Here is a 19,225-nt window from a genome sequence, read left to right on the forward strand (position 1 = left end):
CCCCAGGAGGGGGCGCCTGACCCCGGGGCTGCCCGGGGCGGGGGCGTCGGCCTGCCCCGAAGGGCCGCTTGGTGTCGGTGGGGCCCACTCGGCACCTTCACAAGGGCTGGGAGTCTGCTCTTGGCCAGGCAAGGTCCAGCTTGGTGCCCATTAGATGGGTAGTTGGATCAGCTAGTCTTTTCTCTCCCCAGACATCCCTGTCGAACCTGCGGTTTTTTTCCTCAGCAGCTGCAGAGACCGTGGTCATTAGTTAACTAATTCCACCAAGGAAACCCTGCTGTGTGTCAGAAACTGCAAGGAGGTGCTAGTCCAGTGCGGCAGGCGAACTGGAAGACCGGGAAAGTCCAGGACCCTAGCGGTGTGGTGAGTGCTGTATTGGAAGGGAGCACGGGCTATGTATTTGGTAGAGGACTGGATGTCTCAGGCCAGAGGACTTCCTGGAAGAAGCGACCCATGATCTGGAGTGGTCTGATGAAGACTGGCAAAAGGGTATCATAGCCACAGGAACAGCCTTGTGAGTGGGAGCAGACCTTGGTCAACGTCATGCTCTATGGCACTCTAGTGGAAGCAAAGTAATGGGGAAGGGACACTTAGGGCATAGATGCCCATGGACCCTGTCCACAAGAGCCTGGAGTGAGAGGACAGTCCTGGTGCTGTGCCCTTCACGTGGAAGGTACCCAGTGAACCCTTGCAGTGTGAGCCTGGGTGGAGACACTTCTTGCCTCAGGTATTGCTGGGCAGCACAGGTGGACTGCTGGCCTCTGTGTTCTAATCTCACACCTTTAACATGGTGTTGTAGAGCCCTGGGGCCCCTCTCAAGACTGAGACGCTTGACACCCAAGATTTGTGCTTCTTGATGTAGTCCATCTGGGGCCTGACAACCCCAGATCCTGGTCCTAAGAGCAAGGGTTGAAAGATGTTACTTTGTAACTTGGGGCATTCTCAAGTGTCCCAAACTTTTCAGAGATTTGTTGTTCACTGAAGACATATAGGATGTTTTTGCAAGCCTGTGCTTGTTCTCAGCTTTACTATATCTGAGACAATAGGTTCCATAATTTCGTTCTCTGTTAAGCGAACCAGGATTACCTTTGGTTTGTGCTTAAACTGCCCTAAAGTGTCCAGGGTGCAGTCTCTCATTGTGGTTCTGGTCTCAGGGCTCAGCCTCTCTGTTTGCTTCTCCCCCACTCACAGCATGTTTGGGCTTTGAGTTATTTTCTCCTAGGGCCTTCTTGCTCTCACAGCCAAGAATGTCCACTCTGTAGTCTGGCCAGTGAAGCCACGTAGTAAGTTTGGAGTGAGTCGGCAGGGAGCCTCATCCCAAAGATGCTGTCATTCTGGACTACCCTAGTTCTCCGACAGCTCAGCAGGCCAACATGGACACAGCTAAGTTGAGGCCTTGTCTGTGGCTTATGATAGGCCCTTCTATCCTGTCACAGGCTCTGCAGTAGGGTATCCAAGAGAGTGCTTACTTTGCCGCTGGAGGAGGAGAGGTGACCCAGGCACTATTCTTGCCTGTGGGTAGCTCATAATCTCTCTGAGATTGCTGTTCTAGCCTGGCAGCTAGCCATGTGCCAGGGGAGGAGCCCGGCTGTGAGTGCTCATCAAAGGAAGAGATTGCGTGGGTGTATCTCTGAGAAATGAGTGGGGTGAGGGAATCTAGGGTCTTCTTATTTCCTGAGAGAACCTCCCTTTTTGACTCTGCTCTCTCACATCCTTGGGAGGGTCTGAGGCCTTGGCTGATTTGTGGCCACGCTGGCTGATAGTGTGCAGAGGGCTGGGGGGTGTGGCCCTGGCTCTTGGGATCTGTCAAGAGTTTAATGTTATGCAGATGGACGTTGGCTGGGAAAGCTGTGATGCGGGCACGTGCTAGCCCAGCAGAGTGCTGGAGTGAGAGTTAAACTTTGAAAAAGTTGCTCAAATCTAGCAATTTGAACTTTTGAAGTTTCCTAGGTTGGAAAATCAGCGTATCCTAGAGCAAAGGGAGCTGGTGAGTCCTGTCTGTGAGTTTTGTGCTAGGGACATGGAATGAGGGATAAAAAGACAATTTTTGTTCTCACAAAGAGCAGAGGGGAGTGAAAAGTGTGGACTAGATTTCTTGGATTCCCTGGAAGTGGTGTCATTAAAGGGCAGAGGTTTAAGTGTTTGGATAGTATCTTCTCCAGCTCAGATGAGATCTGTCTGCCCTAGACCTTTCAGAAGTGCTGCTAGCGTGTAGCCTGTTCTGTCTCTGGCATTCCTAAGGGCCAGGGTGTAACTGAGATCCTGAGGACTGGTACTTGTAGGAGCCTGGAATGTGCAGGTCAGAGGCACAGAAGTATGTGAGATCCTAGAGTAGCCGTTCAGCCCCCTGCCTTTTGCCAGATAACTTTCCTTGATGAGCTTTAGAGCCAGTGATTGACCAGTTCCAGGGTTATCCCCGATGGTCAATGTACTGCATTACACCTGACTCCAGTCTCTCCTGAATTAAATGTTTCATCTTTTCTGGCATTCCTAGGACATGGAGGTCACCCAGTTTCTGCCTATTTGCAATTTTAGTCCCTTAGTGTGGACTTTCTTCTTCATCCAGGAATCAGCTGACTTAGGCTGTTTATTTCAGGTTCACTGATATTTCTCTGATGTCCTTGGTGCTGATGATTGACATAAATTATGCCTGGTACTGTGATATCTGCTGACATCTGTCATCTCATTCTATCCTCACAACAGCCCTGCAAAATGTAGGTCCTAGTATTTTTTCTTCCATTGGTTATAGCCACAATAGAATTGGTCCTAGTATTATCTCCATCATATAGATGGGGAAACTGGGGCTTTGAGAAGCCTATCGCTTGTTGAGGGCCACAAAGTCAGGAAATGTTGGTAGGGCTGGGATATAGTCTTGGTCTATCTGACTCCTGGGCAGGTATACCTGTCCTTTGGACTACATGACTTTGCCCTGGGCTGGGCTGGGTAGTTTTTTGTGAGTACTGTGATGTTTTGGGTAGGAGCAACTGTCCACCTGAATTCATAGCACCATGCTGCTGTTTTCTGGGTCCGTGACGCTCTCCTCCTCCAGACAGGATCCTACCAGGGATGTCATGAAATTGCTTTGTGAACATTAAGGATAAACCATGATAAAATCCTTAACCTGGGCAGGTATGCTCTGCCAGGACAAAGTATGGCTCCCCTGTGTGGGAGGCCACTGTGCTGCAAGGTAACAGGTATTACTGAGTAGGATTTGGATGCCAGCAATATCCAGCAGAAAGCATGTTTTGAGTTTGAGTCTCAATTCTGTCATGGATCTGCAGTCAGATGTTTAGGAAACCCTCTCAACCCCAGTTATCCATCTTTTACATCTTACACCTGAAATGGAGGTGATTATCTAGCTTACAAGGTTTTGGTGAGAATTAGAGGTTAGAAATGAAAGATTTTTGGAAACATAAATAGTGATTATCCTAGACTAGGTTCCCAGAAAACAGAGCCTGAGGCAGGGCTTAAGTACTTAGTGCTTTATTGGAAGATGTAATTGCAGGGCAGCCAGGGTGAGGGAGAAGAATGAAGTAGAGAAGTATGGGAAGCAAATACAAGGTGGTGTTTGGAAAGCTGGCTACTCTGTGCAGAAGTGTACTACTAGTTCAGCCATTCAGGACATCTCTGTGTAAATTCTGTAGGAACTCCATGTCTCAGAATAGTTGACTGCTGGAGGCCTGAATTTATCTGCTGATCTCCTCTTATCTCCAGTCCTTCATTGGGCAGTTACCTCACAAGGACTTAACTCCCCCTCACTCCTTGGTTGTACTACCAGAGCCCTTTGGTAGCCACTGGGGAGACCCATGTGGTACTTCATCAGAGTCTGGAAGTAGTGGGAGGAACCAGAGATTTTGGCAAGGGCCTGCACAGTCTTCTCCACTGGGTTGTGGCTATGCAAGCAGTCCAGGATGAGACCAAGAGGAATACAAGGTGGTATGCAAGAGCCATCCAATATAGTGGTATATGGATTTTGTTCTCATGTAGAGTTCCTTCCTATGAGTTAATCTCACACAGGCTGTCAAGTCTCTGTCAAGACGACAACTTAAAATCCAAGTTGGCTTTTGCACATCCATTTTAGTAGTCTTCTCTGCTACTTCACTGTTTAGTCACTGAAACAAGACTTTGTGGGTTGATGGTACTCAAGTGGGGAAGTGGAAATCAACCTGTTCATGGCAGATAGAGAAAGTATAAGGAAAGATACAGATGGACATCTAGGCTTCATGAGGTTCTTGGTGAAAGAGAATGTTTTTCACATGAAATAGTTGTTGAATATATGAAATCTGGAGTGCGAAGATGGGGCTAGAGAAGGCAGATCTAGGTCCCAGAATCCAAAGAACCCTTTGGGCTAAGGAGTTTGAACTTTGTCCTGATGGCAGTGGAGAGTCAAAGGAGGGCTACGGTAAGCTATGCCCGCTACTTTGTAGTGCAGAAGTGGGAGGGAGGCTAGATGAGATGTGGCTTAGACCAGGGTATTGCTCAGACTGGGGTGACTGCTGAGGTATGACATCAGATAAGGAGAGTGGGATGCCTCCTGTTCTTCCCTGGGATCCGTGACAGCAGCTTGTGGGCCTGAATGGACATCTGCATGCGTTGGCAGGGCTTCGTGGAACTTCTGCACAGCTCTTCCTCGGTTGAGCATGCAGGTCCTCTCAGCTATCATCCTTGGCTGACCACAGCCCTGGGAGATAGGGCCATGAGGTTGGAAAGGAGGAGGTGGCGGGGAGCCTTGTTCAGACAGGATTTATCCCTTCACAGAAGGCATGCAGCCTCTTGTTCAGTACCAAGCAAGACCTGTTTGTTCTCAGCAAGCCCATGTTCTGTCTCTAGGCTGTTGAATACATTGTTAAAACTCAAGCTGTTGCATTTGGGTTGCAGCTGGGAGCTTGGCAGAGGGTCCTGCTTGATGAAGTAAGGGGAGAAGCTAAGGACTCTGCTAGTTTGCATCTGGAAACATCTTTTCATGGCCATTTGGCCAGGTTGTAAATGTCCTTTCCAAAGAGCAGCCTTAGTGAAACCTCTGGTTGTATGTTTTGGAAATGCCCTGTGCTTAGAAACGGTGCCAGTTGCCTGGTGCGTGAATCACTGTTGCTGGGGTGTTGGCAGCCTTTGTGGAACCTCCCTGTGGGGGTCCACACTCTGGAGCTGCCAGGGCCTCCTTAGAGTCTGTCTGAGAAGGACCTGCTTTGTTTCCATTACATTTAAACATATTATAAAATATTTGTTTAAGTTCCTATAGAATTCCTTGTAGAAAAGTTAGAAAAACAAGCATACAGGAAAAATAAAATTACTTCACTAAAATAGTGCTAGATACATGACTTTTCTTGTATGTATATATATACTTACATTAATTTTTCCTTACAAAAGTGGAATTATGGAGTCCATATTGTTTGAAGCTGACTCTTTTTTCACTTAGTAGTATGCTTTGATCTCTCCATGCTGGTATTCAGTATTCATTCTTATATATGATGTAACAATTCATTGTATGGAAGAAGTGTAAAGTCCTCTATTGTAGTTTCCTAATTTGAACAAGTCTGTGATGAAGTACTTTTTGTTATGCGTTTGATATGGGAAGGAAGTTGTACTAAACTCTGGGGATGCAGCTCAGATAAAACTCTGTATTGATTTTCTGCTCAGGCTTGATGCCACTTTGTTTTTCATAAAAGGGGGTTTGACATTGCCTGTCTCCAGGCCTGTTCTGTGTGGATTTCCGAGGGCTCCCAGGAAGGTTTTGGCAGCACTGGACAATTTGTGGGGGCCCTAGGCAGGCACATGTACTCCCTCCCACTCTGTCCTAAGCAGTTTTGGGTGTAGGTATGAGATGGGATGTGCGTTGGCCTTTCCCACATTGTGGGACACAGTACCTCTTGGATGCTGCTCCCTCCCAACCTGACTCTACCTAGATGACCCTTTATACAAACCCCTTTGAGTTAAGAGGCCAGGGTAAGGAGAAATGGAGTGGGGCTCCAAGGTACCCCTGCTTGAGATGGCAGTGTGGATGTGGCAGTCGGAGAGCTGCATGGGGGTGCCCCAGCTTGCTGAGCCTGCAGAGTCATCATCTCCCTCTCCGGCCAGAGCAGGACTTTGCAGGCTCTTGGTAAGTCATTTCCTGAAACCCCATCTGTGATTCTTTGAGGCTCTGCCTTCAGGCTGAGATTCATGGATGGGCTCAGCCTAAGCCAGACAGCACATTCCAGAGAAATGACAGCTGGTATTCATGTAATGAAGAGACCTGGCTGCTTTTTCCTGCATGCTATAAGGTATGAGCTGTGGATGGTATGAACAGAAGGGAACTGAGAGGCTTCTTCCTCCCTGAATTTGTTGCCTGATCTCTGAAGAGGTATGCAACTGCAACTGGTGACACCTGGGGAGAATTACTGGGTCCTCTACTTCCAACCGTGTTCAATCTGGTATCCTGCCTGGGCCCTGCTCTTTCACCACCCCAGCTCCGAGGGGGCAGTTTCTGCTTTTTCACCGTCCGCAGAAATATCCTTTCAACTCTGGCTTTTTACTGTCCTCTCTCTACACACATACAGAAGAAGGCTGTATCAAACCTCTGAGGAACAAGGAACAGACATTCAGCCCCTGAAGTGAAAGGCATTTGTGTAAGCAAGGAGAGAGGCCTTTGGACTCCTTGGGTAGAGCACACAGTATAGTGAGGCCTGGGAGCAGACCTATGGCTGGAAGCAGGAGGGCCTGGACTCCATCTAAGGTCTAGTTCGGGTCTACTTACCCTCTCTCAGTGACTTCTTTCTTCTGCTTTATCTCCATAATGGACCCTATAGCTCAGTACTCTCAATCCTGCAGGAGGTTTTGGGTTGAATAATTGTCCTATGTGTCTCTGGGCCCCTACTACATAGACTGACAGGCATGCTGTTGGCTCTGCGGACATTTGGCAGGGGCGTGAACACACATGGGACCATTTATTCTCTCTTCTTCTGATAGAGGAATCTGTTTGGGGATGGGAGTTATGGGTGGCCTTCTCTGAGCCTAACCTAGAATCACAATGGATTGAGATTTCTTCTGAACGGGTGAGATGAAGACTGGTGGGTGTGACTATCTCTAATCGACCATGGCAGGCAAAAAAATGATGAATTGGCATTAGTCAGCCCAGATTTAGCATTCTGTCAGATAAGGCTTATGTTCGGGGTGGTGGAAAGCATTTGTATGTCCTTTTTTTTTCTTGTTTTCTCTTAGTAACTTTCCATTTGAGTACTCCTGTGGGATTTGGCTATAGTAGAGCAGGAAGAGGAAAAACTGGCAAAGCTGGGGTACAGACGGGTGCTCTGCTTCTCGTATGATCTAGGCTGCATGTCTGAGCTGAGAGATGATGTCTGGACTTCTGTTGTGTGTTGAGGTCCACTGCCAGTGGGGCTTGTCCCAGGTTGTGCCTGCTCCCCTCAGGCCTGCATGTGACTATTTTTAGATGGATGAGAAGGCAGCAGCTGGCCTCTTCCCCATGTCAGCAGCCCAGCCGGAGGATTTGGCCATGAAGAACTGATTCATTTTTGTATTCTGAGTGCCTAGCTCAGTGCTTGGCATCTATGGGTCTTCAGTAAATATTTGTGAATGAGTAGTGACTGGCTAGTGAGGACAGTGTCTGCCAAGGAGCCTCACCACAGGAAGAGCAGTGTCTGCCCAGGATTGCCACACCCTACAGCTCTCTTTCTGGCAGGTGCAGACTGGCACAGATCAATTTTATTTCTCTTCTGGCTGACCATCTATTGAACACTCAGTTTGGAAGTGGGTACCCCAGAGCATATCGTGTCAAGTTTTTTCTGTCATTGTCTCTTCTGTACTGTTTCCTTTTTATGTGCAGGGGTTCAGTCCCCAGAACTTGGCACTATCTTGGCACATGTGTTAGAAGGTAAGATAGAAACAAACAGCAGTCTATGAAATGAGAAGCAGTGGGCTAGAGTCTTGGACTGACAGACAATTGTAGCCAGAGCTGACTGTACCCCACTGGGATTCAGCCTTCTCATATTATACGTGGTTGCCAGGAGTTGAGAGGATGGACCTTCTCTGTTGGGCACACAGCCTCCCAGAGCAGGGTCCAGAACTGAGCACATACCACTGGTTTCACACCTTGTGTTCCTTCTGCTAGTGCTTCTGAATATCCTTCTTAGCTTCTGTGTACTAGGCCAGGATTTTGGCATGTTTGAGTATATGTACATGTGTGCACATGTGTTATGTGTCTCCTCACCTAAATTGCTCTTTTTCACTATGTTGATCCAGTGGATGTCACTGAATGCTTTGCAGATACTTCTGTGACCATGAAACTCTGGATGTCCACGTTGCTGATGGCGTGGTTTGGTGTCCTGAGCTATGTGCAGGCTGAATTCTTCACCTCTATTGGTATGTGTCAATGGGACTGTCATCTACCTGATGATACCTTGGCTCAAATGCTAGGGGATGTTGCTGCCTGAGGGCTGTTTGTATTCAGAGCAAGATGACCTCATCCACTGGTTCTGACCAGTTCTGGGGAGAGTGGAGCTTGCAGAGTAGCTGTTCTCCCTGCTGAGATCCTGATGAAGTGGATATTTTGGGAACCAGCTGTCTCTCTGGGAAGTGCAGGCTGCACTCAGGCTCTCTGGCCTTTTTTGACCACCTTACTTCAAGACCAGAGAGTGGTTCTGAACAGCAAACCCTCTGTGTCCTGAGGATCCAGCTTATCCTTTTCTTCTGTCTATAAGTTTCAGGGCTTTTTCCCCACTGGTGAGTCCCCAGGATGTCCATGCCCCAGTGACATCGCCAACTGGGTAACAGTGGGAAAATGAGATTTGTGATTTCTTCTTGAGTAGCCCCTTGGTGCTGACTCTCTTTTCCTGAAGTTGGGGACTAGGACCATGTGAGTGCTTAGGCCCCATTTAACTCCAAGTCCTTATGATCCCCAGAGAGCTAATGTAGCCTTAGTCCAGGAGACTTGCTGCTGTGCTGGTGTTCTGTGCCGAAGGAAGGGGGCTGGACATCCATAATCCATTTCTTACGAGTCCTTTCTTTTCTCTTTTGCAGGGCACATGACTGACCTGATTTATGCTGAGAAAGACCTGGTTCAATCTCTGAAGGAGTACATTCTTATGGAGGAAGCCAAGCTTTCCAAGATTAAGAGGTACCAGTGTCCTAAGTCCCCACACCCACCTTGAGTTGGCCCGCTTCTCCCTTGTCCCTTCAAGAAAACCATCTAGGGTGCCTGTAAGAGGAAACCCTTGAGAGGATGATGTGGGCTAGCCTGGAAGTTACTTCATGCCAGTCCTACAGAGTAGCTAAGTACTTGGGCTGATAAGTCACTTATTTTCCTTTCTATTTAAGACCTTTTTGCCTACATTGGTGCTCCCAACTCTTATTCAGATTAAGGGGCTGGAAGTATCTGTGTAGAGTTAACTGTATTCATTTTTTATTACCTCTTAATGAGAAGGTCTTGGATCTCACCAGAGAAATTACCACAGGTCAAGACCTGTGTGGGTGGGCGTGTTAGTCTTCCTTTTTCTCTGGTTCCACAGATGGGCCAACAAAATGGAAGCACTGACCAGCAAGTCAGCTGCTGACCCTGAGGGCTACCTGGCCCACCCTGTGAATGCCTACAAACTGGTGAAACGGCTGAATACAGACTGGCCTGCGCTGGAGGACCTTGTCCTGCAGGACTCGGCTGCAGGTGAGGCATGGCGAGCAGGGTGCTCCAGTGAGCCCATGTTTGTGTGCTCCTGCCTGAGTGGCTGTATCTGAGCTTGTCTTGGGCCTGGGTGTTGATGGGCAAGTGCATTGTGTAAATGTGGACTCTGCCAGTCTCGTGGCTCTCTCTTTTCTCTGTGGGGACCTGGAGATTGGTTGTTCTTGTTTTTTTATCATGTAATGATGAACAGTTCTTGACTTTTTGTAGTGTCATTAGTTCTCTTTTTTGAGTAACAATACTTTTTTCTAACTATACTTTAGTAATACGTGTTTTTATAGAAAATTTGGAAACTACAAAAACAATCACATAAGAAAATCACAATTCTAAATTCAGTTGCCCGATGATAAGCACTATTAAAATGACAGTCTTTCTACACATGCACGTACATTTAAAAGATGAATCCATAATGTGTAGCAGGGGATGCAAACTTATTTGCTTTGGGGAACAAATTAACAAAAATTGAGTCATCTTAAACAAGATGGCACGAGGAAGATAACAATAAATAAGAATAAAATGAGTCAAGTGAGCTGGGTGGGACCAAGGCAAGCTGGGGAGCATAGGCCTCATCTAAATTCATTCCTGTTCTTTTACAAACAAAGCATGTCTCTTGGTGGATTTGTGACATAAACATATAGTCTTTTTCTGAATTTTCCCAGCTTCTCTGTATGCCATTATATTCAATGTTCTTTAGCAACATGTTTTTCTTTTTTTTTTTAAATGAGTTAGGATCTCACTCTGTCAACCAGGCTGAAGAGCAGTGGCATAATCAAGGCTCACCACAGCCTCAACATCCTGGGTTCAGGCAATCCTCCCACGTCCGCCTCCCAAGTAACTGGGACTACAGGCATCCACAACCACACCCAACTAATTTGCAACACGATTTTAATAACTGGACAGTAATCTGTCATACTGCCATACTGTCAAACTGGTCAAATCATTGGACCTGGGATTGTTTTCAAATTATCAGCAATCTGTTACCTATTTCTTTGTGCATATCTCTGTATTCATAGGTGCAATTATAATGCACTAGTCTATCCTTTAACTCCTGGGCTCAAGTGATCTTCCTGTCTTAGCCTCTTGAGTAGCTGAGACTACAGGCACGTGCCACCACGCCCATCTCTTCATTGCTGCTTTCCCCTGAACGGCAAGTGCTTATTAACTTTAGACTAACCATCTCTCTGATTGAGACACGTTAGTCCATGTGGCCAGACTGGGTTGGGCTTGGGGGCAGGGTGGCCTCCAGGGAGGGATTGTTGAGCTCAGTCGGGCTGGAGCTGTGCCCAGTGAGCTCACTGCCTCCAGAAACCACGGCTGCCTTTCCCAAACTCCTGCCTCCCAGCCTGGGCTTGTAGCTCAGAACAGGCTGTTCTGCCTGCACTACAGGAGGCTAAGCCTGCCCAGATGACCTCGCTCTCCCATCTTGTTTTCTGTAGCCCCAACCCCAGCGTCAACATCTGGTTCCTTTGGAAAGCCTTATAGTCACCTGGAAGGAGATAGGACAGACTCAGAGAGCAATAGATTAGTTTCATCTCTGAGTTTGAGTTTGAGTTCTTACCCTGAAATGAACAGAGCATGCTGACAGTGTGACTTTTCCCGGAGGCATGTTTTCTTTTTTCCTGGATTCTAAACTCGTTAGAGTCCCTGACCATGCAGCCATGAGGAAGACAGGTTACAGCTTCTTGGTCCCTGGGTCCCCAGGCATAGCTAGAAGTGGATGTTTGAGTCTGAAATCATGAAAGTAGGAGGCAGTAAGTGCAGCTGCTCTTGGGAAGAGGCTGGAAGATGATCTTGGCATTATAACTCTTAGCTCACAGGCAGAATTAAAGGTCATGAATACGCGTGGGAGGGCCTGGATCCCACCTGGAGTCCTGGGATTGTAGGAGATACACATCTTTATGGCTAGGATTAGGAGTCCCAGAAGTACCTCTTTGGAGTACTTCTATGGTCAGGGGGTCTCCCAGGCTTGAGGCGGTGGTCTTGAGCACCATAATTGGGGAGTTCATGCCCTGAGTGCATTGCAGGTCTGAGTGGTGGGGGTGCCCTGCAGAGCAGAACAAGGCCCAGTATAGTCTCTCAGGGATCATGCTGGGCTGGTGCAGCCCTGCCTTGGTGCTTGGCCTGGCCAGGTGGTCCCTCAGCTGGTAATCTTGGGGGAAAAGGGCAGCACCTCCAGGACTGCCATCATCACCTTTCTGGATGATAAGGGCCAGTGGTTAGTAATGTCTCCAAATGGGCTCCAAGAGTTGACTACCTTTGTCCCTTAGACTCCTCAACCTGAAATGTGGGCTAGAAGATTGTGTTTGTGTGGCCAGCCCAATAATCCTGATTTAAGGTTCTCCATGGGATTCATTTTTCACTGGGTGGTTGATAGGTCCTCCCTGAGTCCTTTCCTGTGCCCCTCTCAGGCACCTTCTCTGTCCTGTGTTCCTTCTCTCTCCACCAAGTCTGACTTAGTGCTTTGGAGCCAAGATTTCTAGTCTCCCAAATGTTAACTAGTGTGGGGGCCATTTCTGTTCAGTTCCAAATGAGCAGCGTAAGCAGTAGGTACGGTGGAAATAAGAAAGAAGTCCCCATGGACTGGAACAGCAGGGAAGACTTCCTGGTGGAAGAGGAAACAGCCTTTGAGGGAAGGGACAGGGAGATTCCATTAACCAGAGATCCTCTGGTCCCAGGTGGAATTCTGCCCCTGGATCAGGGGTAACCTCTTGTTCTCACTCTCATTTTGAAGGTTTTATCGCCAACTTCTCAGTGCAGCGGCAGTTCTTCCCAACTGATGAGGACGAGATGGGAGCTGCCAAAGCTCTGATGAGACTTCAGGACACTTACAGACTGGACCCAGGCACAATTTCCAGAGGGGAACTTCCAGGTGATTCACTACTCTAGGCTTTGCCTGTCTCTTGTGTGTGTCTCTTTGGTGGCTGGACAAATTGGAGCCACCACCAACTTATGGTCTCTACCCTCATGTGCGCTGCGACCTCTGGTGGTGATCCTCTTCTGGGTCCCCAGTTGGTGCCCTTTCCATGACAGCTGCTTCCGCCAGCCCCTACCCTGCCACCTCCCAATATGTTAGCCGAGGCTGCTGCTCAGGAACCTCCACGTCTGTACCCGGAGCATCACACAAGTCTGCATCCAGATCTGCTTCCATCCTCCTCTCCAGTTTGTTTTTGTCCAAGGCTGATCTCTGCCCTTTGTCCTATGTCCCCTCAGTTACAGTCTCTGCTTCTCTTCATTCTGTCTCCACCTCTCTGGACTTTCCCATAAGTTCTCACATAGGCTCTGTTCTTGCCCATCTTACACGTCTCCCTCAGGATCTGAAGCTCTTTGGAGTCTTTGCTGCAGATCCATCTCTTCCCCCGTCCTGGTTAGGCTGCTGGATCGACTCCGGCAATCACAGTGTCTGGCCTTTCCTGCACTTTTCATTGATCCTGTTCTTGCAAGGTCACCAGTGGCCATTTGGCTGGTCAAGTGAGTGGACAGGTTTCAGACATAACATCCTTTAACTTTCCAGTGGCATTTGACACACTGATTGCCCCATTCTTGCGGATCTTCTCCCTTCCTGTGAATCCTGATATACCAATCTCTGCCTCTTCTATTTTGGCCTTTCTGGTCATCTCTCTCTTACTTGGCCGCCTCTTTTCCCATGGACTGCCCCAGGGTTTATAAAAAGATGTTTTGGGTGAATTAGAGACCAATAAACCAAGGGATTCATTTTGACTCTATTAGATCTTAGATGTCACCTCACCCATGGGGACCCTGGAGGAGATACAACCAGAGGAACTCTGTTATTGGCTGGTCATGGTCTGGAGCCTTGGTATAAGGAGTCTGATGAGGCAACAGGAGATGGTGTGGACTTCTCATTTCTGCCTCAGTTCAGGTCTTGGAGCAAACCAGGCCGTGAGGCCAGGAGAAAAGACAGCTCAGGGCACTTCAAGATCTTCACCTTGAAGCTGTGAGATTGGCTGGTGGGAGGAAAGAGCCGTACCCTGGCTTTGACCTTTTACAATCAGACTTCAGTTCCTGAGTGTCCTGAATGGGGATGCGAGGTGGAAGAGAGTGACTCCCTAGGACTTGACCCTTAGTTCCTTGTCTCCCTAGGCACCTTCCTCAGGTGAACACAACCATTTCCATCACTTGAGGTATTGCCTATATGTGGATGACATCCAGATCTGTGTTCCTGCCAAGGCTTGTCTCCCAAGCTTCCAACCAGTGTAGGCAAATGCCCACGAGGCAGCCCTGCTTGGATGTTCCATGGACTCCTCCAACTTCATGTGTCCTAAACTGGCTGCCTAAGCTAGAATCCTAAGGCCTGTGAATTCTACCTACCTAATGTACTTATCCCCCAACTCCAGCCTCACAACCATTTCTTTCTCAATTGGGTTATTAAAATACATTTCTAACTTGTCTCACACCTTCAACTCACTCTTTAAGACCATTCTCCTTGTGGTCTTACGCATACCTGTGTTCACATGAGTTCCTGGTCACAGTGCTTCCAGGGTTAAACCCAAACTCCTGTGTGAGGTCCTAGAGGTCCTAGAGGTCCTGCATGAGCCCACTTCCCTGGCCTCCTTGCCCATTGTTCTCAGCCATGGCTCAGCGCCTTTGTTCATCTCACGTCCTCTGCAGGAATACCTTTACCCACATCAGCTGGCTACCCCATGTCTGACTGCCCCTTAGCACTCAGCTCAGCTGTCACTCTCCCAGGAGTATTCTCTAGGGAGTAGACATTTGAGTTGGCTTCTGGGGAGGATGCTGAGTGCCAGGAGCCAGTCTTAACATTCTCGGCCTGTGGAAGACATGTTGAAAATAGCTCCTGGTCAGTAGCACCCTGAGAATCATAGGAGACTTCTTAATATGTCATGTCATTGAATTCTTGGCACAAACTCTTTAAAATTGATGGCATTATCTTTATTTAGAAGTAAGGAGACTGAGACTTAGAGAGGCTAGGTAACTTGACCATAGTCATACTGCTGGTGGGTGCCATAACGAGGCCCACATGGACCTAGCTTAGTCCAGCTCCAGAGCTCCAGCTCACTCAGCCAGAATCCTAAGGCCTGTGAATTCTAGCTACCTAATGTCTTTGTACTTATCTCCAGACTCCAACCTCACAACAACTTCAACCTCCAGCTCGCACCTCCAGCTCACGCCTTAAGACCATCGTCCATTCATGCAGGCTTTTGGGCCTACAGGGTCAGAGGATATCTGTAGAGAGGGAAAACGGACTCCAGAAGCTCCCTAGTCCCTGGCCTGCCTATAAACTCCATCTTGTGTTTACTGTTCCCAACTTCCTCCCTACATTGTTACTTCCTGTGCCTCCAGGGAGAGCAGACCCTGGTGTCTGAAGCAGATAAGCTACTGCAATAGGGGTTTTATTCCAGGCAGAAGGAGCCCTCTCTGAGGCAGTTCTTTCATGTCAGCCTTGCCCAGATTGCTGTTAATGGGTTGCTGAAAGATGTCCTTGCTTTTCAGAGAGGGTCATAGCCCCTCCTTGTTCTCCAAAAGATCTGTTTTCTCATTATCTTCCGAGGAACCACACATATAGTCTTTTCCTTCTTGAGCCCACCCTAAATCTTGCAGTTCTCTATAGTTGCTTCATCTTATTGGCTTGAAACTATCTTCATGATGATCATTTTCTAGCACTCGTCCTACAGCAGAAGACCCACCCATGGTCACAAGACCTATTGACCTGATGCTCAGTAAGGTCCCTGTCACTTAATGGCCTAAACTGGCACTGCAAGCCTTGGCTCGTGACCTCCCTTGGTATCTGTCACACTGCTCCAACTCCCTCTGTTTCTTCTGCCTTTGGTTCCCTCTCAGTGTTGCTTACTCTCTGTCTTTTCTGGGTCATTGCTCCCTGGAGCTCCAGCCTCAGCCACCTTCTTCACTTTTTTCTCAGACTTCCTGCAAGCGAGTATCCTCATCCATGGCTCAGCTGCCACCTGAATTCTTTTTATTAGATTCAGCTAATTTTTCTGTCTTCTACACTCATGTGACCAGCTACCCACCAGACATCATCTCTGTGGCCCACAGGACCTTCCCATTGTCCTAAAAAATGCTTCCTGATAGGGTTTCCTGGGCCCCACCATAACAAGGCCCCTTCCCACTTGGGAGGAGGGGAGTCTGAGGCTAGGAGATTGGCTGTGAAACCCAGCCTGGGGCAGAGCCATCTATCTGTGCTCACTGTGTCAGTGGCCCTTTAGGGTGTGTGGTCTAAAGCCCTAGTGGGATTTTGCTTGGATGATGCCCTCTATCTAGTCTCCCAGGCTTTTCCTTGAAGTGAGGATCTCCTTCCCTATCCCAGAGGCTCTTGGGAGCCTGACTACTTGCCTCTCCTGCTGTAGGAACCAAGTACCAGGCAATGCTGAGTGTGGATGACTGCTTTGGAATGGGACGGTCGGCTTACAATGAAGGAGACTATTATCATACAGTGCTGTGGATGGAGCAGGTGTTAAAGCAGCTTGATGCCGGGGAGGAAGGTATCACAACCAAGTCCCAGGTGCTAGACTACCTCAGCTATGCCGTCTTCCAGTTGGGTGACTTGCACCGTGCCCTGGAGCTCACTCGCCGCCTCCTCACTCTTGGTAAGGAGATTCTAGGGGAAGGTAAGGTGAAGAGGGGGAGCTGGCAGAGGAACTGTGGTCTGCTGGTCAGTACTTGACCCCTGTCCTGGGACTGAGTTGGTGTGTTCTGTTGCTTGACCAGTGACTAATGCCTTACTGACTTCAGGATCAGTCGAGCTGCCTGCTAGCTCCTTACTCACCTCCATCCTGGCCTTAGCCCTTGCCCAGTCATTGGTGGATACCCTCAGGCACTTCTGGTTCCACATGTTCCCTTTTAAATAGGGACCCAGTTCTGTGGTGCATCTGTCACTATGCAGGAAGGAGCCTTTATTGAGTCTGTACCAACTCGAGAGGCAGACTGTTCTTTAGAGTTGCTGCAGTGACAAACAGTGACTATGCTAGAGGCCTGAGGTCTAAGAGGAGGACTTGGCATGTCATTGGTGTTTTTTGTATCTTGTGATGTTGGACTGAAGAAGACCAAAAGCACTTTGCCTTTAAATCCCATGCATTCCACCTTTTACAAATATATGGGCATATCTTTGTCTGGAATTTCACAACCCAGCAAAGACTTTCTTATCCTGCTTCTTTTCACTGGTCCTGGAGTCTGATGTAAGTTAGTATATAAGTATCTTGCAAGACTGATGGGGAAAGAGAGCTTTGTAGATTTTGTCAAGTGTGTTAGTAAGAGCCTTGGACAGAGAGTCGGGACACCTAGATTCTTGCTCTATATAACCTTAACTGAAGTCTTTTAACATCTTTGGACCTCCGTTTCCTTACCTGAGGAGTGACGCAGAAATCCTGCCATGCCTGCTGCTTTGGGTGTTGTGAGGTCCACAAGACAGAGTTGTGGTAGTGTCGCATGGGTATTCCTTTTGCTGCTATTTCAGCTTGCCTTCTGTCTGTGGCCAGCTATAGTGGATGCACTCTGGGGAACAGCTGTAAATGGCATACAGTCAAGTTGTGAGGAGGAGGCAGGACTCTGAACTGCTTCTCTGGGCTTGGGACCTCCAGGGGTACCTGAGAAGGAGGCCCTTGAGGGCTAGCTAAGTGTTCCCCCCTCTGATGATATACTCCTCTGCCATCTTTGACCATGGTGGGAAGAGCCTCTGTTGACTTTTTGGCCGTGACTGCATAGTCTAGTTAGGTGCTGTGGAAGGCAGAATGCAGCGTGCAAGTGAGTTGCTGGGAGAGAAACCGTTTACAGAATAATTTCTCTAAACGACCTAACAGATGTTTGTGGTTTCCTTTTTCTTCATGTTCTTTGCTTTTTCCAGACCCGAGCCATGAACGAGCTGGAGGGAATCTGCGGTACTTTGAGCGGTTGTTGGAGGAAGAAAGAGAAAAAATGTTATCTAATCAGACAGAAGCTGAGCTAGCAACCCAGGAAGGCATCTATGAGAGGCCTGTGGACTACCTGCCTGAGAGGGATGTGTACGAGAGCCTCTGTCGTGGGGAGGGTGTCAAACTGGTGAGATGTGTGAGGGGGGTCAGGGCGCCCAGGCTGTGGTCCTGGACTCTGGCTCTGGGCAGGCAGGTTTGGGGAATATACTCCTCTATCTGTAGGGACTTCTTCCCCCAGTGTTTTGTAGCATTTGCTGAGGTTGACCTGTGGGTGTTCTCTGAGGTGTAGGACAGGAGACTATCCCTCCTGGTTCCCCAGGGAGAGTTTGATCCCTCAGTTATTCCTGAGCTCACCTCCTTACCCAGCTTTTGCTTGACTTACTGTTATGAAGAAAATAATGGGTGGATGTGCCTCAGACCCCGAGGAAAGTCAAGGTACAAGCAGAGAGTAAGTCTTTGTGGTAGAGACACAGCATGTGCTAGAGCTTGGTATATTGGGTGTCACTGGCCTCTGAGAGCCCTGGGATCCCAGTGCATCCTCTGGGAGGCCCAGGTTTGAGGCAGGCTCTTGGCCTTTTCCATGCCCATGTCTGTGGTTCCCACTGGCTCCTCCACCTGGAAAAGCTTCTCCCCTGTTCCAGTCCTTCAAACCTACTCAAATCTCTGAGAAAGGAGTCAGGAATTACCCTCTGCCACAGGACTTGTGGACAAAGAGTTCATCTTGGGAAGGAAGAAAAATTGCATGATTTTGAGATGTCATTTCATGCCAGTCAAGCTGAGGGGCTTTTGTTTTCTTCTGTGTTAGGGCAGAAAGAAGCAGCTGCTGGCCATATGTGAGACCAGTGTCTGCAGACAGCCAGACTGGGACTGAGGTTTAGGACTACTCAGCTCAGGGTCTGTTCTCTGTGTTCTACAGACACCCCGGAGGCAGAAGAGACTTTTCTGTAGGTACCACCATGGCAACAGGGCTCCACAGCTGCTCATTGCCCCCTTCAAAGAGGAGGACGAGTGGGACAGCCCGCACATCGTCAGGTACTACGATGTCATGTCTGATGAGGAGATCGAGAGGATCAAGGAGATCGCAAAACCCAAAGTAGGTGTCTCTGTAGATCCTTCTCAGGGTGCTGAAGCAGGCAGATCCTGTCTCTCATGCCTGGCACCGTGGGCAGTTTATTTGCATGCCCAGCCATTCTTTATCAATATCTAGCATGAGTTCACCGTGGGAATATTGAGGTGCTACAGACTCAGCCTTATTTGGGGGTTCATGGTTCAGTGGGGAAGAAAAATGGGAGAACTGATGTGAACAGACAATGCTGTGATGGAAAGTCATGCTGGGAGCAGGGAAGGGCCACAGACATGTCAGTTCTCTTGATTGGGAACTGGTGTGTGGGTGAGTTTTTAGGAACTATTCCATAGGGTACTTGTAGCTGGGTGGTGTGAAGCTCCTGATTAGGACTGCAAGTGAAGTGAATGACTTGGGGGAGAGTATGCATCTATGATACTGAGTCTTCTTATGCAAGAGCATGACCAATCTCTCCATTTATTTATAGCTCTTAAAGTTTCCTTCATGTAAGTCTTGTACATTTCTTAAGTTTATTCCTAGGTAGTTTCTTTTTATTGTAACTTTATTTCTTCATCATTAGATTTCAACTTGTTG

The 19,225-nt window shown here is 48.3% G+C and overlaps 1 protein-coding gene across 2 annotated transcripts in view; it reads left to right on the plus strand.

Moving 5' to 3' along the window:
• Nucleotides 1–208: 208 nt before the first annotated feature.
• P4HA2 (prolyl 4-hydroxylase subunit alpha 2) overlaps nucleotides 209–19,225 on the plus strand; it is a 33,081-nt gene continuing 14,064 nt past the window's right edge. For both annotated transcript variants that reach the window (XM_008054660.1, XM_008054659.1), the window contains exons 1-8: nucleotides 209–746; nucleotides 8,260–8,355; nucleotides 9,013–9,109; nucleotides 9,501–9,652; nucleotides 12,399–12,536; nucleotides 16,009–16,248; nucleotides 17,502–17,695; nucleotides 18,485–18,661. In XM_008054660.1, the coding sequence (XP_008052851.1) occupies nucleotides 8,274–8,355; nucleotides 9,013–9,109; nucleotides 9,501–9,652; nucleotides 12,399–12,536; nucleotides 16,009–16,248; nucleotides 17,502–17,695; nucleotides 18,485–18,661 (1,080 nt within the window). In that variant the 5' untranslated portion in view covers nucleotides 209–746; nucleotides 8,260–8,273. The remainder of the gene's footprint in view (nucleotides 747–8,259; nucleotides 8,356–9,012; nucleotides 9,110–9,500; nucleotides 9,653–12,398; nucleotides 12,537–16,008; nucleotides 16,249–17,501; nucleotides 17,696–18,484; nucleotides 18,662–19,225) is intronic.

Source organism: Carlito syrichta, unplaced genomic scaffold (assembly GCF_000164805.1).
Source record: "Carlito syrichta isolate Samal-C Ts95f unplaced genomic scaffold, Tarsius_syrichta-2.0.1 Scaffold297468, whole genome shotgun sequence".
Lineage (NCBI taxonomy): Eukaryota > Metazoa > Chordata > Mammalia > Primates > Tarsiidae > Carlito > Carlito syrichta.